Here is a 24,673-nt window from a genome sequence, read left to right on the forward strand (position 1 = left end):
AAGAGCCCCCAGGTTTTTTTTGTAAAGATAGGTTTATGAAAATAGTCTGTACTTTTTTTCAGTTATGCTATTTAGTCCCTCATTTATTTTACCGGTGTGCGTAATAGCTGCGTTGCAGGCAATTTGCTACTCAGTTCAGCTGTGCCACCCATACGCCTCTGCTAGTTCTTAAAATGGATAAATATTACACAAATCTCTGTAGCAGAAAAGGAAGAGAGGAATAACAACGACTTGGTGTGAATGCACGAGTGTGGGTTTTCACAATGGACTGGACCGCCCGGTTATCATCCTGCCGGGAGTTCCTGGGCTCACTGCGACCCCGTGTACTGAACACCGGTGTACAGTATGAAAATGTACTTGTGCGAGTTGTTCCGCCGTATATTTCTTTTCCTGTTCTGCCCCTTTAAGAACTAAAGGGAGGAAAAGGTGGAGTCTCTTATTTTCAAACGGTAAACTCCTCCCAGGCCCTCGTCTTTCTTCCTTGTTCTCTAAAATGGCTAAAATGGGCGCAGCCTTAGAGAAGCTCGGCGTACAGCCGGAGTGCCCTCTGTGCCACCGAGAATGCCGGCAACCGACCACTCTGAGATGTGGGCACCTCTTCTGTCAGGGCTGCATCCAGGAGCTGTGGAGCACCTCTCAGACTGGCCCTTACTACTGCCCTGAGTGCAGGGCAGAGTACAGGAAACTGCCAGCCCTGGGAGGAGAGAGAGAGCAGCCCTCAACGCCTGCCACAGAGGCAGAGAGGCCCTCCACCAGCGGCACTGTGCCCTGCGACTACTGCACCACCTCCAGCCGGCCGGCGGTGAAGACCTGCCTGGTGTGTGGAGCCTCCATGTGCGCGGAGCACCTGAAAATCCACCTGGAGGTGGCGGTGTTCCAGAGCCACCCCCTGGTGCAGCCCACGGCCGACATCTCTCTGTGGAAATGCGTGGAGCACCAGGAGATGCTGAAGATCTACTGCCGGGAGTGCGAGGAGTGCATCTGCACTATGTGCACGCTCATCGGCGCGCACAAGAGCCACCAGTGCATTGGCGTGGGCGAAGCTGAGCAGGAGCTCAGGGTGAGAGGCGGGATTCTCTGCAGCTCTGTGTGTGTGTCCCTGGTCTCTGTAGAGTGCCTGCAGCACGATGTGTTGCACACACTGCTGTCACAGCACGAATCTCCTGATATAGTTACTTTACTGAGCTTCAAACTGTGTGCGAACCCCATTTTAACTACACATACTCATTATAGGAACAAGTAATGGTTCATTCCATGCTGAAAAGATAAGAAAGAACACACCCGAAGAAGGCTCCACAGCCGAAATGTTGTGTTTACTCTCTTCTCTTTTCAGCCTGGAATAAACCTTTACTTGTTCCTTTGCAGCCTACGCATGCTGACGCAGCTCCCCACCTGACATACTCATTATAGTATTTGTACAGTAGAGACTCTGATCCAGCCAATACTGCTACCATCACTGCAGCTGCTATTACTACAACTAATAACAACATTACATGTTTTTCCTTTCAGGGGAAATTGAAAGAAGGGATGATTAAAATACAGGAAGATGTTCAAATTGTCGAAGACAGACTTACTGTGATGCAGGAAAAGAAACTGAACATCCAGGTGTGTTAGAGCTTGGTTTTGTGGTAAACTATGTCCTCACTGTGGATAAGACAGACACTCCAGGTTTCATCTGCCCAGATATACAGCTTACAAGTGTGTAATTACAGGGGACCTGCAAGGCTATATTTATATTTCGGGGTTAGAGAGAATCAGCATTGATGTGTGCTTTGCAAACCACAATATAAGTCAGATGTACGCAGTAACTTGTAAAAACCTCCAATTTACATCACAAAATAGACTAAATGTCCAGGTCTGAGCAGCGCCGCCATGTTCTGTGAATCAGAACAAGTCAACAAAACCTCCGGTGACGTGAAGCAGCCTTATTACATGGTAAACACGCAGCTTGTGAAGACCTCTCTCTTCATCCAATAGAGATGTTGCTCTCAGTTTCTCGGTTTTACCTACAAATATCACTTGTTAACTGCATGCAGATCACGTTGGAACATTTCTGCCATGAAATGTCTGCTGCACAACCTGTACTTATTCCCTCGCACATCACAGAGAGTACATCACATCACATTAGTCAATAGAGAAACTAGTGAGCAGGAAGGGTCGCTTCACATCGCAAATCGCGAACTCTCACTCTTGCCCGTGGCGAGACCAGTGCTTTGCCACAACATGGAGACTTACAGTACTTTCACAAAGTTCAGTATTTTGTGCTGAATTCAAAATTTGTAAATCTGATCTATACCATCAATGAATTTATTTTCCTACCGAGGTTTAATAACCAGTCTGAGAAATTGGGACTGCAGTTCCCCTTTAACAACATAAGCTATATATATAACACAAGCTGCCGACTGTCTTTCCTGGGACTAGCCTTCCAGAGCTCCCTAATCACAGTTTTGGATTAACTGTAAGAGAAGTGAGATGCCACTGAGAGGAGTTTCATTCGCTACTGGGTGAGGTATAAGAGGCAAGCAAGCTACATTAATGTTCTGTCCAGTGTGCTTTAATGGACTCGGTCCAATCCAGTCCAGTGTGCTTTAATGGACTTGGTCCAGTCCGGTCCAGTCCACTGTGCTTTAATGGACTCGGTCCAGTCCAGTCCAGTCCACTATGTTTTAATGGACTCGGTCCAGTCCAGTGTGCTTTAATGGACTCTGTCCAGTCCTGTCCGGTGTGCTTTAATGGACTTGGTGACTGAGCCGCAGTGGGACGGCTAAGAGGGCTCGTGCTCCTGTTCCCCCAGTTAGCGGTCAGCCAGGCCAGGGCCCACGTCCAGCAGCAGTACGAGGCCATGCGAGCGGCCCTGGACGCAGAGGAGCAGCTGGCCCTGCAGAGCCTGTCCCGGGAGGAGAGCCGGGCTTTAGGCGACATCGAGGCCCAGCTGGAGCAGCTCCAGGACACACTGCAGCTCACGCAGAAGAACATGGGCGCGCTGGAGAGCCTGTCCGACACCAGGGGGACGTCTCGGATCCGAGACCAGGCCTTTGTCCTGGTACGGTACACCCGGGGGATGGCTTTGAGCTCAGATTTTGGCTAGCGACGCAGTTTGCGCTCCCAGCTAGCTGAGATCTGCTGTGATTTGAAAGAGGTTACACGGACTTTAACATTTTTGTGCCAGCTAGGTGGTGGTGGTGGTGGTGGTTTTTGCTGTTGTCAATCATTATTTTGTACGTCTGCTCCAGTATAGCGACGGGGACACTATACTTTAAACAAGCGCCGTCTTTCGGATGAGACGTCAAACCGAGGCCCTGACTCTCTGTGGTCAATAAAAATCCCAGGGTGTTTCTCGAAAAGAGTAGGGGTGTAACCCCGGCGTCCTGGCCAAGTTTCCCATGCCTCCTAATAATCCCCCTCTATGAATTGGCTACATTACTTTGTTCTCCTCCCCCACCCCCCACCCCCTCTGACGGCAGGCGGAGTATTCTCGGTCGCATTTAATGGCATCTCAGCTCAAAGATTTGGTTCAAACCACCAAATGGAGACGGGTGTGCCGACAAGTGGACCCTGCTGATGCGGGATTAACACTAGGATGAGAGAGAATAATTATTTTGTACGTCAGGTTACTCTTGTGAAGCAAAACTGGCATTTGCATAAGAAAGCACAGACCTTCTTGTTCTTATCTTTAATAGGTAAATGTATATCATGTTGAATTAAGCGATCACTGTCAGTTGAAGGTGGGAGGCAGTGACAGAAAGCTGGGGCCTTCTCCATAGATCCAAGTGTTTTTCGTAGCATTTACAGACCCTGATGTTCTTAGGTGTGCTAAGGGTGATGACTAGTTTTTGGGACAAGCGTTCAGAATGGAGAAAATGCAATAGAACCAACCCCACTGATGCACTCCTGTTTCTGCTAGAAGTATTCTAACTGGATTTTTTCAATGTTTCCCACAGGAATACAGCAAGATATCCAAGAGGTAAGTCTTCATTAAATGCAGTCAGCATGCATATAAAACTTTCTCAGACATACTGAAACAAACTAACTTACTGACAAACTAAGAGCCTGTGAACAATGTAGCCCAATAATTTGTGTACTAATGATGATCCTGGACCAGTATAAAGCATTGAACACGCCTGTCTGGGAAATCCTGCTGTTTCTCTGGGCTGAACTGTACTGCGGGTGGTGTAATCATGATTTTGCTTTGTGCCCATCGCAGTATGAGCCAGATGTGCAGCCCAGTGGAGGAGCTGACCCCCCCCAGGGAGCTGGACCAAATGAGGCTGGACAGACTGCAGGAGTGGACTGACAGGAGGCTGGACACCGTGAGCCTCAGCCTGACCGACAGGGACTCCCTCCGGGTGCTCTGTGAGTTCGAAAAAACACTTCCGGATTCCAGGTCCTATAACGAAGGATATTGGAAATGTGGTCCAGGACTGTGCTGCACTTTAGCAGCAGCAGGGCCTGACAGTCCAGATTGTAATGTCTGTGTGAAACCAGTCTGAAAAGTCCATAAACTTCTGCGGTGAGGCATGTGCGAATTGCACTTCTATTTGTAGCAATTAGGAATGTTTCACTTATTAGTCTGCTTCTCATATATACCATGGAGCCTGCTGCTTTTAAACCACTAAACATTCTTCTTTTCAATGCTCAAACCGATGGAGGGCAATCTTTGCAGACAGTAGTGCTCAAAGGTCAGTCTGTAGAGGTTGTGGAGTTTTAAATATCTGGGAACACATATTGATCAGAGGCTGAGGTACACTGAGAATATAGGTAACATTAAGAAAACAAATCAGAGGCTGCTTTTAATTCAAAGACTCAAGACTCACTTTAATGTTAGTCAAAATGTCCTAGAGAGGGCATATAAAAGCCTTGTGGAGAGCATCCTGGCATTTAACACGGCAGTTTGGTATGGAAATCGGGGATTGAAAAGCAAAACCCAACTGACCAGGACTGTGAAAATGGCAGGAAAAATAATTGGGAAACAGCAGCCCCAGCTCAATACAGTTCTCAAAATGGCCAGGAACATCACAGCCGTTTCCACACACCCACTCTATTCTCAATTCGTAATGCTCCCATCAGGGAGATGGTATAGGGTACCAAATTCAAATAATATTTATAAGAAGTCCTTTGTCTCCTCTGCAATACAACTGCTCAATGACTGTAGGCAAATTAAGTCCCCCCACTGCCTATTTATTCATCACATACTGTTGGTATGATTTCATGTACTTCATGTGACTATTTTCCTTGTATATATTTTAAGCCAAAGAAATTTCCACAGTGGTGGACAATAAAGTATCTCCATTTATAAACGCCAGAGCTCGCAGCAAGGACATTCCTCCCAGACTAACACCCCCCTCTCTTCACGCAGACGGGATGGTCCCCTCTCTGAACCCCGACACCGCCTACCCCAAGCTCGCCCTGGCCGACGGGAACAGAGGCCTCTCGTACTGCGAGGAGCCCCAGCCCTACCCCCCGAGCACGGCCCGCTTCAGCAACTTCCCGCAGGTGCTGGGGGCCGAGCCGCGGGAGGGGGGCCGCGCCTACTGGGAGGTGGAGATCCATGGGGACGGCCGCTGGAAGGTGGGCGTGTGCGATGCACGGATCGGCCGGAAGGGGACCGAGGACACGTGCCGGCTGGGGTACAACGCCCACTCCTGGTGCCTGTACGGGGAGCGGGGGCGGCTGGAGGCCCTGCACAACAAGGTGGCCTTTCCCTTGGACGCCAGGCCCCCCCAGAGAGTCGGGGTGCTCCTGGATTTCGAGGGCGGCTTGCTCTCCTTCTACAGCGTGGCCGAGGGGTCTCTGATCCTGCTGCACAGCTTCCAGGAGAAATTCACACAGCCTCTGTACCCAGCGCTGGCAGCCTCCAGAACACAACTTACTTTCTGCAGCTTGTTCCAATGAGGTGGCTCGCCTTCGCAAGGCAGAAAACCGCAGCTGTTCAAGTGGGGACAGTACTCTACATCTAGCAATGCAGTCATGGGTAAATGACAATGTGTGGTGTTCACCGATAGGAATTGTATTAGCTTTAAACCAGATTTGCAGTGAACAGATTTTATATTGTGGGGGTATTTGATAGGGTCTGTCTCTTGTACAATGCTAAGTAGGGGGCAATTGAAAACTGCAGAAGAGTCACTACATAAGGCTCCCCATCAACTTGAAAGCAAGCATTCGCAGAAGGGCTTGAAGGAACAGGAGCTTGGCCCTGCCAATGGAAGTAAAAACCATGAAGAAATGGGGAAAGACCAAGAGACAGAAGGAAGATAGCTCCGTTATTCATATTGAACAACCCTGTTTGAAAGTTTAGCAATATAGAAGTAAGACACTTATCCGAGTTGTCTTGCATCTTTAAATATGATAGGTTGTAAACAGTCAAGTTTGAACACAAAAAAAAAACAGTGCATAACAGGGTTTTCAGATCACGTTTATTCAGGTTAAAAGTGCAGACAGTGTAAGAATTTACATACACCCCCTATAAGGTACATTCAATATTAACAATCCTGCCACCTCTTGGGACTTATTACAGTCTTTGATGCTTCAGATAAGTGAAATGTATGGGGCACAAATCATGTGCAGTCAAATTCTTTTAATTCTGCACTAGGAAATTCACTCAGACTTGGGGGGGGAGGGGGGAAGCAAGATTTCATCTTACAAACCTCAATCCAATCACCAGGTGGTGGGGGTAGTGTATAGTTGTACAAAGGGTCAATTCAGGTTAGATTATCAAAGCTTTGACATCATCCCAATAAAATAAACAGGATACAAAAAAAAAGATTCCTTTAAGTGCTGAATATATCCAAGTGCTAAATACATAAGGAAAAGGCTATCCCCAGCCTTACAGGCGTGTAGCAGAGCCAAGATTCAGAGTTAAATCTCACTCTGAATACTCACATTTTATTAATTGTTCGGCCCCAAAGTGGCCAGTAGCCATAGAGAAAATCTCATTCTACCTTTGAGGGAATATTTGTTTCCTAAAGCCAATAGAATCAGAGCTAACTCATAGGCCACAATCAACAGTGGATGCTTGATTTCAGAATTGGAGATAGGATTGGGAGTGGGGGCTTCTCACAGAAAATGCAGCCCTCCCACACAAATTACATATTAATTCCTAATACTTTCAGCGCACATGGTGGCCAAACTTTTTATAAACAATACGAGAAGCAATTAAATGCCTCTCGTATAAGTGCTTATTTTAATTATTGCAGCCTAAACCTGAACTGAGCTGGAATTCGGGATTCCTCCACATCCTTTTGGAAAAAGCAAACACTCACGGGAGAGCACCAATAGGGAAACGGAAGGTAAAAAATGGTGTATAGGGTGGGGCTCAATGAAGTGGAGATTCAAGTTGCTGGATTAAGTTTCCATTTAACCAGTTTGACTAAGTGTCTCCATCCTCATCCAATACAAGTCTTACTAGTATTAAGGATGAGAGCACAGCTACAATGTTATCAGCAGTTCTTAGCTCTCATCTCAAAACAGTACAAAATGAAAAACAGGAATCTCAAATGTTCAGTCTACAACAGAATGTTGACCTAATGCACCAGTGGGCAATGTCAGATCTTTATCCACTAACATCAAGTCCCTCAAAATTACATTTTGCCCAAGAGGAGAAAAACACCTGCTCTCATACAAAATCATTAGACTACATATGAAGTCTGACCTAGCTTTCAAGAAGGGGGGGGGAAATATCCTGTCCATAATTAAAAGGTAAGCCGTAACTGTGGCAATAAGAAGTGAGTTGATGGGCTGGTTCCAAAACAGTTCTGACAACCTAATAACTTCCCAACAGTATTTATCGAGATCTGAAACGGATTATCCAAAACGGAGAACAAGGGAATCTGGATAAAGGCTCAGTGGACAGTTCCCAAGTCTGCTCAGTGCCACAGTTCCGTCTCCCCTTCATTCACTGCTGCAGGACGCCAGGCTGTCCCGTTACTTGGTGACCTGGTGGATGCCGTGTGCCAGGTATCCCACGTTAGAGGAGGAGACCCCAGCCATAGAGATGCGGCCATCCTTGGTCATATAGACCGAGAACTCCTTTATCAGACGCTCCACCTGCGGACCAGAAAAAAAGTTACACCTGCTCTTCCCCTTTTAAAAATTCTTATTCCCAGTTTTTCCCCTCATGGCAACAGTTCCTGAACAAAGATCAGGTAAACTAGCACTATTTAAGTTACATGCTAGTAACTCATTGGCATTACAGGAACTTTAAACTACACATGTATGCAGATACTGATTTGGGGTCTCTATTGTTCTACTCCACATTGTCTTTTATCCAGACCAGAACTGATATTGAAGAGCCAGATCCAAGTCCAGCAATATTTGAAAAGCACTTCATGAGCACACCAGGAAAATGAGCTGAACAAAGCTAAAACAGTCAATAAAAGTACCTGTTCAGGTTTGAGGCCAGTGAAGCAGAACATGCCGATCTGGTTTACGACATGCTGCCAGTTGTGGATGGAGCCCTCCTTCTTCAAGTTGGAAACCAGTTGTTCCCGCATACTAATGATGCGATTGGCCATTCCCTTCACCTCCTCCAACCTGGAGAAAGAGGACCAACTAATTCGCAAAGAGGCCGATTTCTAAGTCACATCCCCACAGGAATGACTATATACTTAGTAAAGACGTACATACAAGCTATCCATAAGTTTAGGGCAATTGGGTGAGTGGCCAAGCATAAGCACCTTACACAGAACTAAGGCCTACAGGCAAAACCCTGTATTGGGACCTACCACTCCTGGCGCAGCTCGGGCGCGTTCATGATGGTGGCGGCGATGCGGGCTCCGTTCATGGGCGGATTCGAGTACATGGGACGGATGAGGATCTTCAGCTGGGACTCCACACGCTTGGCCTCCTCCATGTCGCTGCAGACCACAGTGAAGGCCCCAACCCGCTCACCTGCCCCAAGGAAGACCAGATGGTTAGATCTGGAAAAGCAGAGTCCGACCCCACCTGCCCCCTGGGAGCCAGCAACATTGATTGAACAGTGGTTCCCGTTTAATCCTGCTCCTGGCTAGCCACACGCTTGCTGGTTTTCATTTCATCCCACCTCAATAAGAGAACTGGAGCCTTAAAAGATTTTAAATACAACTGTTAAAGCGCCAACATGTTTCAAGAGCTGGGAAACAAATTCAGGTTAATTTTGAACGACGGGTTAGTGTAGCCGAGGGCTCGGCTGGAACAAAAACCAGCAGGAGCGGAAGGACGTAGGTTTCAAAGGCGCGGGGCACCGCGTTATGGGGCAGAGCTCACCATAAAGACCCATGTTCTTTGCGTAGGACTGGGAGAGCACAATGTTGTGGCCTTGCTCGATGAAGTGGCGCACGGCCGAGGCGTCGCGGTCGATATCCCCACTGGCAAAGCCCTGGTACGCCATGTCGAAGAACACAAACAGGTTCCTTTTCTGGAAAGGCAGACAAGGGAAAGCTGCATGAGCCGATAGCATTCCAGACTCCAGGAGACCGTTTTCCCCCAGTTTATACAGTGGAAAGAGATCACATTCCAAGCCCGCTTCACACTGAACCTTTTTCCCCCTTCACATCAGTTTGAGCTACAGTGATCAAACACTACCTTCCGATACTGAATACCAAGAATCAAGAACTCCTACAATGTTCTCTAGGACTGATCTTTGTAGCAGTTTGTAGCCTATCAGTTCGCCAAACAGGACCCTTTGCATTGTAATACTTGACTCACCTTCACCAGGTCACAGATCTCCTTCCACTCCTCAGGCCTGGGATCCACTCCTGTGGGGTTGTGGGCACAAGCATGGAAGAGGATGATGCTTTTCTCTGGGATTTTCTAAAAAACAAGCGGAGGAACATTTGCAAGTCCTTTACTTTTAAAATACCAATACTTCAGCACTTCAGTCTGATCTTTGCTGTGCAAGAAAGGAAGACAAAAAAAAGCTTCTTTTGACCGTCATTTCCCTGGGCTGCTTCCCTCTGACCCCCGACTCACCGAGATGTCATCCAGAGCCCCAGCAAAGTCGAACCCGCAGGTCTTGGGGTCGTAGTAGCGGTACGCCTTCAGCTGCATCCCAGCATCCCTGAAGATGGGGGTGTGGTTTCCCCAGGAGGGTTTGGGCAGGTAGACGTCACGGCTGGCGGTGTGGAACCGGGACTGTTGATCAACCAGAGAAGGGAGACTAGATTCACGTTTTCCTGAACATCCGTTTGCTCTCAGGCCAATGATACTGAACACTGCAAAGTTTCCTACCCAAGGTGCTTTTATTACCATAGCGAAACTGATGCTCCAGTTATACTAGCTGAAATTAATCATGGTAGCTACCGATTTTTAGAAAACATTATACTAAAGCAATCTGTAGAACTGATAGTCTGATAAGTGTAACCCAAGTTCCGAAGAGAAACACTCTTCAACAAAAAGAGGTATTACCAAACTACACAATGTTGGTGTGACAAGCTCACTAACTTCAGTGTATCTGAAAGAAAGGATTTACCAGGAAGTTTGCGCCGACTCTCAGTGAGCCTGTTCCAGAGATGGTCTGAACAGTAATGTACTGCAAGGAAAGAGCAAATATTAAAATCCAAGAAGAACATTTCTGTTAAAGCCGTAAATGACATTCCCTGCAATTTTGCCTGAAGGGAAAAATAGGCTTTACATTTCTTTATAAAAAACTCACTTCATAAGCTGTTGCAAGACACTAAACATTATATACTTTTTACAAGAAGCTGATCTCCTGCCCTGCCTCTATGAGAATCCAAAGATAATAGTGCAGAACAACTCTGCTGCATGCCGACGTTGGATCCTGATGGAGTATCCAGGGAAAGGGGGCTCACCCGGCCGCTTTTCAGGACCTCGTTGCTGGGCCCCAGTGCCAGCTCGGCTGAGGCCTTGGCAAACTCGGCCAGCCCACCGATGGGCAGGTACTCCTTGTCCAGCTTCTTGGCAGCAATTAAGGCCTCTGCCTGGAGAGGAAAGGAAGTAAAGAACACCACCACTTACAGGAAAGCATACCCAGTGGAGCACTTGGCACACAACAGAGACAAGCACGAGACTTCAAGAGCCTGTGTGCTATCATGAAGCGTACCACAGTGAATGGGATATGTACTGTACATCTGGGAGGGTATTCCAGTCACTGCTGAAGCATGTTAACCAAGCCATGTACTGCCTGTACCAAAAGGTACATTAAAACCAGATTAAAGCTGGCGAGCCTTAACTAGCAGCAACTCATCTCCCTCTACAGGGAGAGCTTGGAAACTTCACAAAACAGGGTGAAAACCACCTGGTAGAAGTGTGTAACAAACCAGTCTCTGTCACACACCACCTGGAGCTGTACTGTATAAGAGAGGGGGGGGGGGGGGAATTCCTTGCCATTTGTCCTACAGGGTCATTGCAATGTTGCATTGCTTCAATACAGAGCTCAATAAGGGCTTAAACTGCACAAAACCATCTCCCGCCCCTCTGTTGAAGAATGTGACACTAGCAGCAGATAGAGCGCCCGCCTGAGGGAGGGCCAAGCTCACCTTGCGCACGCAGCTCAGGACGTAGGGCTTGCCCTTGTCATCACGGTACGCTCCCACCCCCAGATTCATCTTCTTGGGGTTGCCGTCCCGCTTGAAGGCTTCGGTGACCCCAAGAATTGGGTCAGGGGGTCCCATTTCCACACTAGACCACCAGGAACTACATATATAAAAAAAGTTTGGTATACTTTAATATGAAACATGGTATTACTATGCAATTCCCTGAACCAAGGCTTCTGGAAGAGTGATGGTTTATATTTAAAATTTTTCAGACCATGCCAAAACCTGCACCTTCTGAAAAATGGGTCACTCCTATAAAGCTCTGAATTATAAATTCCATGCACATCTTAATACATCCAAAACTTAAAACCACTTTCTTTAAAATGGTATAAATCGGCTGACAATCAGTCCAAGTAATTTTTGGCCAAGACTCAGGAATTTTCCACTGGAGTTATTTTTTTTTAATTGATTTTCTTTGTCAACAGCTCTCAACCTTTGGACTCTGTTCCCCAATGGATTAGCCTGTAAAGCTATGTGAAGGATTGTAAACCTGTCAAGACTGGTATTTTCTTCACTTTAATGACCACTAATGAGGCAAGCTTAGCACATGTGAAAGACAGGCTGCACATATATAAAGGGGCACCTTTTTCTCCACAGTATAATCTCATGAGCATCTCTGGGGCTGTCATTTACATGACAGATTTAAAGCAGACCCTGTATCCTACTAAAAAGCACAATCTACAGCTGGACACCTCAGAAGACTCAAACAGTCAATAAAGCTGTAGTTACTATTTTGTAGGAAAGACCAAGGTACACAGATTTTGGATATTATTGGCAGGATGACCATCATCCACTTGACCCGAATGACTGCTATGTAAGTACACTATTATCTCACTCATCAGAATCAATTGGCCACAGGCGATGAGGCAATTTAACCAGCTGAATGTCAAGCCTGAGCAAAACCAGAAGAAACAAAGGAACCATTTTTGCAACATTAAAAACACCACCTGTGTGCCATTAACAGGTCAGAGCAAAACTTCAGGCGGGCTTGCCAGCAGCATCTCCAAGTCGTCTCTAACAATCAGTTAAGGTTTTGGGTAGATCACCCTCGTGGATGTCAGGCAGTGGAGTGCAGACAGAACGATGCACTGATTACTGTGTGCAATACACTAGCCAGTGGGGAGGTCTAAGTGAGCTGTACCTCCACTTGCAGAGCCCAGTGGCAAGGTCACTGCACTGATCACCTCACTTTGCTGTGCTTCCTGTAGCCCCATCCCAACGTGTCAACAGTCCTGCAGCTTGGCATGAGAACACCCAGATGGGGGACGGGCTGGGATGGCGCACGACGCCCAGGTCTCAGTGACCAGCAAACATGCCTATCCAGGCTCTTAGAAAGGAATAGGGCAATTTAGCAAAACAGTGTCTGCAAACTAATAAACACACATTGCAGATGTACGTGGTTTCCAATGGCTATCAGCTGTGCTACTAGAATGTAACTTTCCCAGGAGACTGCCTGCTGAACAATGTTGTTGGTGACTAATGTTAATCAGCATAATGTATTTAGTCCTGTCCAGTTGTATTCTGTAGTACATACAGTATAGCAACATTCCTATTAATTACTTTATGAATTTGCTAGTCACAAGTGTAGCATTTTAATTGCTCTTTACATTTCTGAATGGGATATGCAGTCAAGAAGAGGAGTTGGATAAAGTGCTCAAATATATGAATTTGTTACTAGTACTATAATGGCAAGCCACTGTCCACATTTAAAGCCATCTCCTCACAAAGCAGAAACAAAAGCACATGGCTATTTTGAAGACATTCTTCGTAGGCCAATGCTCATGTGCGTCTATACGAAACCCCCTGGCTCTGACTTTGAGGCCACGTCTCACATTACACTTGTTAGAAAGTCAACAACTGAGGAAACCCAACTATAAATAGCTGGTCTGTGGAGCAGGGCAGAGAAGAGGACTGTGCAAGAGAGACACAGATCCAGGCTTGACCAGTTCTGCCTGGGACAGGAAGCTCACTAGTTTCCCAAATCCACAATGGCACCCGATGGACACTAGCCACACTAACAGAAGAACAGGGTTCTTGGAGCAAGGAACTGAACCGGTCTGAGCCCATGAGTAGCTGCTGCCAGAACACATCTGTGCTGAGTAAAACACGTTGACAAGCTGGCAGGATTAGTCATCACCCAAGGCTTGCAGACTCCACTGCAGCCACTTCCAAAAAGCAAGCAGATTGTCTAGATTTGTTAAAGGTTTTGAGATGCCAGCTTCAATTCTATAATTAAATCAGGTGCATTTCACTCCTCGATAAAATGCATTGACTGCAGATACAAATAAACAGGACATGGAGGTATCTATTGCACCTAAGATCAAACATACTCTGGTGTAAACCTGGCAAGCTGACACAGCAAGGGGTAAATGCTACATAGGGTCAGTCACTGATCTTTAGACTAAGGAACCTGACCCTCGCTGGCTACATTACAGCCTAAACACCTGGTGTGTGTGTGTGTGGTGGGGGAAAGTGAATGGGTTCTGCCGTTGCCATGTAGCACAGGTCGAATCCAATAACGCATCGAGATCCCCGGCTGTCCCCGCGAACACCTCGAGGAATCATCTTCTGGAAACCCCGACTTTGCTGCTGCCCGCCTGGACGAATGACAGCAGGAGGCGAGCTGTGCCCTCCACGCTGCAGGCTGAAGGACACGCCACGGTGCATCCGCGCTTCGCTCACACGGCAGAGCACCGCGGCCAATCGCGGCCCAGAGGCCCGCACCTACCGGCCAATCACAGCTCAGGGACGGCCACCTACGGCTCCCGCATGGGAGACGTTTCGCGAGTAAGTCAGGGAAGGATGTCTGTCAGCTATCGCTTCGACAGTCGTACGGAAGAGTTATTCCGTCTCTTAAGGTCGCAGATTTAAGCAACACTTTCTTATTCGGTTGCATTATCGGGAAGGAAACGCAGACGCTTGCTTTTAACCCCCCCCACCAAAGTCTTACGAAACCTAACCAGCAGACAGGTCCCGTCCACCCCATCTAAAAGGCTTAGGAAATCAACACCTCCCATTATTTCAAGGTTACACGGCCACGTGCAGCGATGTTAAGTGAGGCTCTATCCTGATCACAAACCCAATTAATACAGAAAATCAAGAGCTACATCTCGAGGTCGTTCTTTACTTTCAGCATACTTCCCCCCCAACAACCTTGTGTAGGCCTTACACTATCGCTGACAATGAAACGCCATGTTTTCCCAGCCTATTATTAAGAAGAAAAAGTACAGATTCGTGTTTTCTGGTGAAGACTACGAAGATCCAGGTCACCTCCCACTCAGAAAGTGCTATGCGATACACGCGTAGGCTTGCAATTAAGACATCAGGTGACCGATTTAAGGAGGGGGGGGCAGGGCATTCAACGTAATGAAGACGAGCGATTAAAAATACAAGCCGAAAAAATATATACCTATTTCGATCAAAGTGAATTGGAGGACAGGCTGAAGCCCATATCCTGAGCAACCCGCAAACACAGTCTCGCACTACAACAGCGTTACCGCGCTACAATGCGCTGGAAGGCATAAAATGCGGTTACACAGCATTGACATCCGCGCATAGTTTTACCTGGCCCGAACTGGAAAAGCTGCCAGAGAGGGGGAATAAGCCCCCAGACTGGAGAAAACCTTGCAAGACTTCAGCAGAGCCATCGCTGGTGATCGGAAGCGGAGACAAGGAGACTGACGCAGCCGGCGGGGCGCAGCTCTGGAGTCGGAGAGCCGAGGAGACGCGCTTGGAGACAAGAGAGGCGCCGTCCGCTTTGTAAGCGGCCGGGAGGGCGGGTGCTTCAGCACAGCGCCACCCAGCCGTGACCACGAGTAGCTCAATGGAAAATGCCAGACGTGGCGTTGCAGGGCAATTTAATAATAATAAACTTTATTTTATATAGCGCCTTTAAAGGTGGCTTCTCAAAGCGCTTTACAGGATAACAATAACAATAAATAAGAAGAATACAACAAGATAAGACACAATTACAACTACAATTACAACAATAACAATAGAGGAGACCGTGGATGGTGGTACTAAGAAGAGCAGAGGGGTGAAGAGTGGAACCAGTTCAGTAAAGGCTTTTCTGAAGAAGAGGGTTTTGAGTCTGGATTTGAAGGAGTTTAGAAAAGGTGACTCTCTGATATCCTTGGGCAAAGAGTTCCACAGCTTGGGGGCATAACAGGAGAAGTCCCTGTCACCCATACAATGTAGACAAGCTTGGGGGACAGTAAGGAGGGCAGAATTTGAAGAGCGGAGGTTGCGAGGTGGGGAGTAGGGCGATAATAGTTCAGACAGGTACTGAGGTGCCAAGCCATGCAGAGCCTTATAGGTGAGCATGAGGATTTTAAAGTCTATGCGGAATTTGACCGGAAGCCAGTGCAAGGACTCCAGGATAGGAGTAATGTGAACACTTGCACTAGACCTGGTCAGGATTCTGGCTGCTGAATTTAGTGTTCTTGTTTTGAAAACAACAACATAAAACATTTAACACCGAAATCACTTTATTTTTTATAAATGATTCCCTCTCACCGCGTATGATAAAACAATAACAATAACTCCCTAGCCATTGCGCTAGTTCTGTTTATAAATATCAAATACTAGCGGGCGGGCAGTAGGATTCTTTGAAAACAGCACAAATGCACATTTAATTGTCCGTGTACTGTAGTGGCGGAGGAGGGGAAGGGGACAACTAAGACATAGATCCTTTCACAGGATAAAAGAAGAAAATAAAATAAAAGAGAGATTCTATTCCCCATGTTCCAGAAGCACCTGTGCTGTAGTGACGGTATGGTACTGTATTTTCCATCATGACAGCTTTCAATGGCTATGTCCTGGCATTCCTAATCACCTCAAAGGAAAAATATGGAATAAAAAATTTAAGATGCCTTAAATGACATTTCAAACAGACCAAAATTAACAAAAATACATTTTATATTATGCCTTTATATAGTTTTGAACTTAATGGGTCGATTGCAACGAACTTTCGGATTTAACAGTGAAAGTTGGAGACCAGCTGAACTCGTGATTAGTGCGGTACCGAGGGCTCAGCATTGCTGTTTTAATTAGCACGAACTGCAGGTGCTCTGAATCGGGACTTTTCAATTAATCTAATCAGTAAGTTCATATGTAGGCCATAATTATTACTTTTTCTGTCTGTAACTGAATGAATCCGGGGGTTTAATGTTATTTTTAATTTTAAGAAACGTGTAAATTTTCACGTAACGTCTAATGCCATACTCAATTGCAATTAATCACGAAGCCAACAGGAACAGCAGCTGAGTGAGTGTTTGTTTGAGTTTGAACATGTATAATAATAGCCGCTTTTGTTTCGAGTGAAAAATGATACAGATTCATACGGAGATACTTCAGACAAATAATCGAGCGGATTGTTATTTTGGTTTCATGAATAAGCAATATTCGTGTCTGCAATACTACAAATGTACGTGTTACGCAATTTCAGGGGCTACATTTGTTGTACTTCATCTAAGAGCTTTTAATTTATGTTTGTGGATCTCTGTTTGGGGTAGCGAGTAAAGATAAGTTAAAGGTTTTCTTGCTTTTAAACAGAATTCACATTAATATAAGGTGTTGGCACATTGGAGTTGATTTCATCTGCAAGTAAAGAACAAATTATATGCGCAGCTCTAAGAAGGTAAACTTCTGAAAGGGGTCATTTCAGGTTTCACTTCTGACTTAGTGAGATTTCGGAAATTTAAAACGGCGTTTTGCTCGCCTCTTATTTGGCCTTACGTGTCCATTAAGCACCCAGCACCGTCGCTGTGGCGTGTGCGGTCCTGCACGACTTGGCTATCGACTGGGTTGAGCCTCCTGTTCCGACTCTGTCACAAATAATAACGTTTAAAAAGATGACGATATTTCCCCTCCCAATATCACTGCCCCCCCCCGAGAAACACAAGTGTAGAGTCCCATCATAATAAAAAAAATACAACAAATCTATTCAATTAACACCCAGGTGTGATAGAACACATTTAAGACCTACACCGCATTTCAATATGGATTTACTTAATGTCAGTTCTCTCCACACCCGGGATATCTGAAAATTCAGCCTGCTAAAGGCTTTGCATGCATTAGCAGAAGATGGACACTTAACTTCATTCTTAAGAAGTTATACTTTTGCTAATAAACGTAATTATTAATAAATGCGGTGTGACTGGGAAGCAATTTTAGGTAAATATCTCAATAAATTTTCCAAGCGACAGCTGCATAAGTGCATTAGTCAGTGATGATACTATTTCCACTGTGTTCGAAAATGTTCTAATGTGATCCAGTGTCCTGCTTAGTACGCTACTAATTTGCGTAAACCATTTGAAGAGGTGGTTTAGGTTTAGTCCTCTATTTCAAAACTCAAACTCTGGAGGGCAGCAGCTGTTACTTGAGGTTCGTTACCATTGAGAACAAGTTTAGTACGAAGCAGCGGACTAATTTCAGCGGCCGAGTTCACTGGAATTGGCCTTAAGTCGGAACTGTGTGCTAACCAGGGGGTTAATCTCCACTTAGTACTCGGCTTTCAGTTGGTTTCCTTTGGCCCAACGAGTCTTGTAATTTGCTTAAATGGAGTTTAGTGATAATTCGCGATAGGTGGTCACTTGATGGCGCAGTTGCCCTGTTCTTTTTGAGAGAGGCGTTTCAGACGCCAAAGACAAAAAGCTGCGAAAGAAAACACAACACACAAAATCTTTTTTTTTTGTGATGAGCTGCATGGAAATTATTTTTTTTTACACAGCTTGGCCTTTCTTACGCACGATGGAGTATGAAAGTTATTTTTGCAGTTATTTTAAAAACACAAAACAAAGACTGCTACAAGTAAAAACAATAAATATACACAGTGAATACAGCCTGCTGCTACTACCTCTCGTGGTGAGATTGTGTCAATGCTGTTCAATTCGACTTGGATGGAGTGACCCATTCTGGGTGTTTTTCAGGCGCCTCGCAGTACAGTCCGCACTGCACATAAGCTATGTATAACAGACATAGAACAGATAGAGTTTAAAGTCAAGTAAAAAATGTATTGGCTTATCTTTGGGGATCGCCCTACTGAAGGAAAGAAATGGATGACGTTAATATCTTTTGTACAACGTGCAAAACCTCTTTCTTGCTGAACAGCCATTGCTTAAAATGTTTCAGGATGAAAAGTGGCCTTTTACAACCTGCAGTTTTATTGGATTTTCATGTATTTCATTTCTGAAGCCCTCATGGGTCTCCCTTGTTTCCGACAAGCACACTGACATGGGGCGAAACGCACACGGGTATGGAGCTCACCAGTTCAAACACACGTGCTCTAGCGTGACGGGCTCATGGATGTCTTCCGAAAATATTGAAAATACCCCCCTGAGGGGAATTCATTTTGAACACCTCTGGCGTTGGAATTGTAGGGCAGGTCGATTTGTAGCTAACCTTCTGGTTTCCAAGACTGATCACGGCTTACTGCAGATGCCGGGCTAAGAAAATTATTGCACTGAGGTGATCATCTCAGCATCCTGCCAGAACAAGGCAGGAGTTCTTTCATCAATTAATTAATCTTTTGTCAATAGTCTGCTTCATGGCACGAGAGGCCGCTGTCATTTAAGTGGTAGTCCTTGTCTCTAATCGTTCCTGCTGTTGTTGAGGCAGGTAAAATCAGGAAGTGTTCATTCAGTTAGCCGTGTTCCAGCAATGTAGATGAGAAGGAAAGTTATCATGGAAAATGCTAAATAGGCGAATTTTCTGATTAAAGATAATTTTATCTTCTAATTACAGATGCGTATGGGGCAGAAAAGTCCAGGTTGTTTTAGAATCGGATTGTTCAGTCTTACTCCTGGAGTGCTGGTGTGTGCCAACACGTTTTCGTTAAAATTCAGGTGTTTATAAACTATATATGTTTGTTACCGGACTAACTGGGGGCGATTTGAGAGCATGTTTCTGCTTTTCATGTGCTCTTGCTTGGAAGAGACCTAGAGGATCTGCAGACACCCAGGCCCATTAGGATTTGCATTAATCCTGCAGTCCTTTCCTCTTTACTGGTCCTTGGTCCCAATTTCTGCCTCAATTTGTGCTGCTGTTGTTTGTGACTGCAGAGTGTAACATTGATGTTTTATTTTTGAAACTTTCTTTGACTGTTTCAGAGTTTCCTGGCATGTAGCCACACAATCACCCTGATAGGAGTTCAGGTCTGCTCAGAAGGTTCAGTCCCTGTCCTGGTATTGGCATGGGTTTGCCAGAGGGTTAACGTGTGCCACTGGTGGTCTTCAGCAAGCTCTCGCTGTGATTTCTCAGTGCTTTACCGCAGGACACTTTGACTTTCCAGTGCATCGTGGTTGTTAATCTACATTGGGCTGCTCTGGCAGGAATGTCTCATGAATGTCGTTAAACGACATTCGCTCAGTGGCCAGTAAGGAAATTAAACTCACAGATGAGGAGGATGGGGATGATGTTTGGGTTTTGTCCGAAATGGTGTTGGGATTAATGTTTTTGGACATCCCTGACTCAAAAGGAGAGGCTCGTGTTTTTCTAGCAGAAAAACATTATGAGCTTTTTTACACTTGAAAGTGGTCACCCATGCAACACCAGAGTACTGGCCTTCCGCCTAATGAACAGAACTCCCAACAGAACCCAGCAGAGTTTCCAGGCCTCATTAAATCTTCAAAAGCTCAAGACTGTGGTAAAGGACAAACTGGTGCAGTTAAGCCTTAAACAGAGCCATTGAACATATCTATGAGATGAAGTGCTGTTTATACCATGAGTATAAAGCTGGAAGCCCCTTGAATAAGTTTAAAAAAAAAGCAAAACTATTTCTCATTAGCTTATTGTTATGACCCTGTGTAGGTTTCATTATGACACGAAGTTGATGCGGGTAAAGATTCAAGCATTTTGCTCATTTTAAAATGAGCAGTAAAAGGTTCCAGTCCCTTTCATAAAAGGAAAAGCATTCTTTCTTAACCATGCTCGCCAAGGGAAAGGTTATTATTCATTTATTTTGTTTTAATTAATAATAAGCTACAATTTAATTTAACCCAAGGTACACTTTGAGAATGCACATGTACAGTAATTAGCACGATTAATGAAATGCTGACAGCAGGCTGACCCTGTTTTGCTGTACTATTATCACACCCAGTTAAGAGCTCACAGGCAATGATCGTACAGCCACAGCAGGTTTGGACCTGGCTTCTATTTATTTGTGAAAAGGTTTTGCAGATCTTAAAATTCTTGATGCTGCATTTCAACAACCTATAGAAGCTAATTGTTTTTTTTAAATATTTTTTGAGTAGTATGTTTGATCTGTTGAAGGTGGCTTTGAATGCACTATCCAGATAACTCAATATTTACCCAGTTTAAAATTCTGCACTCTTCTGCTCTGGACTTCCATTGTCTCTTAAATCAGGCTGAAAAACACATTTAAACCTCACTGTTTTCACTGGCATGTAAAACTCAGAGGATTCCGTTTCACCTCACTGGCTGTGCCGTGGTTTTGGGGAAGTTTAATGGAATGTATGTTTTGTAGACCACGTTGTTTCGAATCACTGGCTTTTAAGGCTGAGCAGTGACAGCACTGATTAAATTTGTATGCAGCAAGCAGTTATTTCTGTACACAATCTAAAGCAAAATGAGGTGTAAGGCAGCACAGAACTTTACAAGGAACTATGTGTGCTGGATCCATTTTTTTAATCAAATTCCTTAGTTTGTTTCAGATGTAAGCAAACAAGCAAACCTGCAGTCTGCCCATGTGCACTGAGAGGCAGGTTGGAAGCAGAAAACCCCCTGTAACTTCATCCCCTTGCTTTCTCATATTTCTTTTTCAGATATCGTCACCATTGTCATATTAGCATTCTATTATAATAGAATAATATTAATTATATATAATGTGTCATAGCGCTTTTTACCCCCAAAGGACTCCATAGTGCTTCACCTGCCGCTGGGGTTCAGCTGGGCTTCTGTCTGGGTGATGAGCAGATCAGGGGGAGCAGTGAGAACATGCGTCGCTCTCCTGATCTACTAAGCCTAAAATAAAACATATCTCTGAATATGTTTTTAGAAAAAAACAAAGAATACAGACTTTGGATATTGGTGAAATGTCTTTGGTGTAGCTATTGATTAATTGGTCATCCTTGGCTGACTGAGCTCCACCTGAGAGACTTTCTTGCCCGAGCGCTGAATGGCCTCGTTAGTGAGAGAGCTGGCTAGACACTGGAGGCCTAACCTGTGGAATGCCAAGTGGTGGGAATCAAGAGGTCAGAAAGAAACCAATATGCTCCACTTATCAGTGGGAAAGCACCCACTGCATCAGTTGCCAGCTGAACTATGTCACCTCACTTTAACAGTAAGTCACGATTTTGTGTAGATCATCCTGATGAATGTCAGCAAGTGTGTACTCAGACCTGCAGAAAGATAGGCTAACTGTTCATGTGCAACAGGCCAGTTGAGGGGAAAGTCCACATGTCATGTTCGGAATATGAATGCCGAGCTCCACCTGTAGTAATCGGAGGCAGTCTGACCTGGGACCCAGTGCCGGATTTCCCCTTAGGCACAGTAGGCACAGTGCCTAGGACCTACGAAATTTTTAGGGCCTACGAAGGAGGGAAACGCTAACGAAAAATGAGCTGAAACAACGTGCTTACGATCGATTCCAGGCGCTCCAAATCAATAATCATACGCTGTCTAGTAGCTGTTCTAGAAACTAGAAGTATTGAAGAGATGGCCGCTCGACTTGCTCCGTCAATCAGGTGGTTTAGCATTAGAATAGTTTAAAGTGCACCATGTCAATCGACGTCATTAAATTGGCGTTGACCCCTCTTTTTGCACATTTTGGAGTGAAAGTGCCTAGGGCCTACGAACACCATAATCTGGCCCTGCTGGGACCTCCATCTGAGCCCTTCCTGCAGGCACACCCTGACATGACAAAAGAACATCATTGCAGCTGGACAGCACCTCATCATGCTGCACGAGTAAGACCACTTTCCTGTGCAATGGATTTCCTGCCTGCTGGACCAATAGGATCAGCTCCTGTAGAACATTTGCACAATGAGCTGGGACAGCATGCAGCACACAGGGCTCAGATATCTGCAAACGGGCACATAGTGTCCAGCAAGACAGCATCTGCAAAGCGGTATAAAACGCTCCTTGCTGCTTAGTATTGGTTCCAAAGGTGCCCACACATGCTAATGACCTGTAACTTTCACAGGAGGTGCCCTGTTGATCATTATAATGAGTTTTCCTGCCATGTCTGCTCAATAAATTGTCAGAGCACCTGCTATATAAAACCATTGTCAACATTAGGAAAATAACTTTGTGAATTTGTTGGAGCTGTAAGCGATAGCGTTTTTGGTGCAGCCTACAAAAGAGTCATTTTCCATTTCTTTTTTTTCCTTCGCCGAAAGTACCATAAATGAGCTCTTAATATCCCTGCGGATTGCTGGACTGGGGAAGGGGTCTGTGCATTAATGTGTGTCATGAATTTTGCATGGGCTACAGTATGCTCTCTCTCTCTCGGAAGACACAGGCAGGGAGCAAAATTCTCCAACCACGCAGTGCTGCCTCCTCTGCCTGCTCCTCCCTCATCACCACCCTTTTGCAAAACTGAAAAATGTGCAAATCTGGTGTGCATTAAATGTGAAAATCAAATGAATAGTTTAGAGAACACTTACAGCAGTTCAAGCTGAAAAAACTAATGCCAAATTACAACTGCACCTGGAATCTACTCAAGGCACTGGCAGTATTAAAATTAAAATTCACATATGCTTTTTGTAAACTGAAAAAACAACAGTGCCAAAGCTGTAATGTGATAGGAATTGTTGGTGTCTTTTTTAAAAGACAAAAGACACTAGTTTTCAGTTAAGGGTTTCCCAGGTTATCAGAATGAAATTTCACAGCAATGGATCACTGAAAGTAACATGGTTGTTATGCACAACACCATTCTTGCTGTAGATGGCACTGTTCTCTTTTGGATATGTGTATGCTACAGGGTATCAGGGTTTAGATGTGCAAAGGGTAGTGATTGTAGTGGATGAGGGAAACGATAGCTACACCTTTGCCTGTTAGGAGGTTGAAAATTGCACTGAGGACTGGAGAAAATTAGGACCTGAGGATTAAGGCAGGCCTCCCAGGAAGTGTGTCAAAATCCAGCGTCTCCATATACACGAGGAAGGGCAGGGATGTGGTGGTGGGCTAGAGCATTCTGCACAGCTGTGTTCCTTCAGAGAGGACTGGAGTGGTGCACAGACTGCAGACCTACTGGCCCAGGGTGCACATGGATGGAACAAGACCCACAGCCACTCTGTCCACTAATTTGGATAACATTTGCATCACTTAATTCTTTTACACAGCTGGGAAAGCCCTGCTAGCACATCTGTACATTCAAAGTCTTTTGAAGGGTGCATGTGCACACATGAGGAAATACTAATTTTAAATCTCTCTAAATGCAATTTCCCCCAAATTCTTCATTTGATTAACAAGATCAGGGTTTCAGTTTAGGAGAGAAAATTGTATAAGTGTTCTGTAGAATTAAATGTTGTTCTGTGATTAATGCAGCAATCTGAAATGTGGCAGGGACAGGGCATGATCGACAATGCTCTGTAATACAGAGGGACACAATTATATTGCAGAGCTTTCGAGCTTCTGATAAAGGTTTAGCAGAAATGCTTGCAGCAGATGGCTCTTAGCATATACAAAGCGAAAGCCACTGAGAATTAGGAGACCACTTTCACTGATTAAATATTTGTGTGCTTTTAAGAATGTACATATTGAAATTAACCCATTGGTTTAGCGCTCAACCCCGTTGTCATGGAAATTCAGAAGAAATCTTGAAAGAATTAATAAAAAATGTTTCTGTGCTGCATCTCCCCCATCCTCTCTTTCCACTGGTGTCAGGCCATATGAGAGTCATTGCTCTGTTTTGCTGTGTCCCACGTGATCATTTCATTACAATGCAAATAAGACACAGACCAATGGTCTGTGCTACTCGAGCTTCCTAAAGGAGTAAGAAGAGATGAAGTTCAGTTTGAGCTCTTTTGTCCATTTGCTGCAGTTATTGCTGTGTTTCAGTTTGTTCAGCTTGATCAGTGGTGGTCTGAACATGTGCAGGATTTTCTGTAGCTGTCTCCAAGGGGAAATGTGATGAAGGCATGCTTTTAGATTCTCCGATTTGAGAGCTTAAACGGAAGGCATCA

At 45.2% G+C, this 24,673-nt stretch overlaps 2 protein-coding genes across 2 annotated transcripts; one reads left to right on the forward strand and one right to left on the reverse strand.

Moving 5' to 3' along the window:
• Positions 1–485: 485 nt before the first annotated feature.
• On the forward strand, positions 486–6,760 carry LOC148817250 (E3 ubiquitin/ISG15 ligase TRIM25). Its single transcript, XM_088939175.1, has 6 exons — positions 486–1,060; positions 1,510–1,605; positions 2,795–3,043; positions 3,942–3,964; positions 4,205–4,353; positions 5,357–6,760. Exons 1-6 carry the CDS (start codon positions 494–496, stop codon positions 5,890–5,892), a joined length of 1,620 nt encoding a protein of 539 aa, XP_088795301.1. The 5' UTR covers positions 486–493; the 3' UTR covers positions 5,893–6,760.
• On the reverse strand, positions 6,400–15,325 carry got2a (glutamic-oxaloacetic transaminase 2a, mitochondrial). Its single transcript, XM_088939176.1, has 10 exons — positions 15,093–15,325; positions 11,472–11,628; positions 10,785–10,913; positions 10,445–10,504; positions 9,946–10,107; positions 9,682–9,786; positions 9,241–9,391; positions 8,721–8,886; positions 8,379–8,529; positions 6,400–8,043 (listed from the first exon to the last, which is right to left on the reverse strand). The coding sequence occupies exons 1-10, from the start codon at positions 15,173–15,175 to the stop codon at positions 7,921–7,923; spliced, it is 1,287 nt and encodes a 428-aa protein (XP_088795302.1). The 5' UTR covers positions 15,176–15,325; the 3' UTR covers positions 6,400–7,920.
• Between the last annotated feature and the right edge of the window lie 9,348 nt (positions 15,326–24,673).

Source organism: Atractosteus spatula, chromosome 21, assembly GCF_055471065.1.
Source record: "Atractosteus spatula isolate fAtrSpa1 chromosome 21, fAtrSpa1.hap1, whole genome shotgun sequence".
NCBI lineage: Eukaryota > Metazoa > Chordata > Actinopteri > Semionotiformes > Lepisosteidae > Atractosteus > Atractosteus spatula.

Coding starts and splice junctions, on each gene's coding strand:
- LOC148817250 (XM_088939175.1), top strand. CDS start 494: ATGGCTAAAATGGGCGCAGCCTTAGAGAAGCTCGGCGTACAGCCGGAG. Junction 3,044..3,941: donor GAGACCAGGCCTTTGTCCTG/GTACGGTACACC, acceptor TGTTTCCCACAG/GAATACAGCAAGATATCCAA. Junction 3,965..4,204: donor TACAGCAAGATATCCAAGAG/GTAAGTCTTCAT, acceptor TGCCCATCGCAG/TATGAGCCAGATGTGCAGCC.
- got2a (XM_088939176.1), bottom strand. CDS start 15,175: ATGGCTCTGCTGAAGTCTTGCAAGGTTTTCTCCAGTCTGGGGGCTTAT. Junction 10,914..11,471: donor TCCTGAGCTGCGTGCGCAAG/GTGAGCTTGGCC, acceptor TTTCCTCTCCAG/GCAGAGGCCTTAATTGCTGC. Junction 8,887..9,240: donor AAAGAACATGGGTCTTTATG/GTGAGCTCTGCC, acceptor TCCTTGGGGCAG/GTGAGCGGGTTGGGGCCTTC.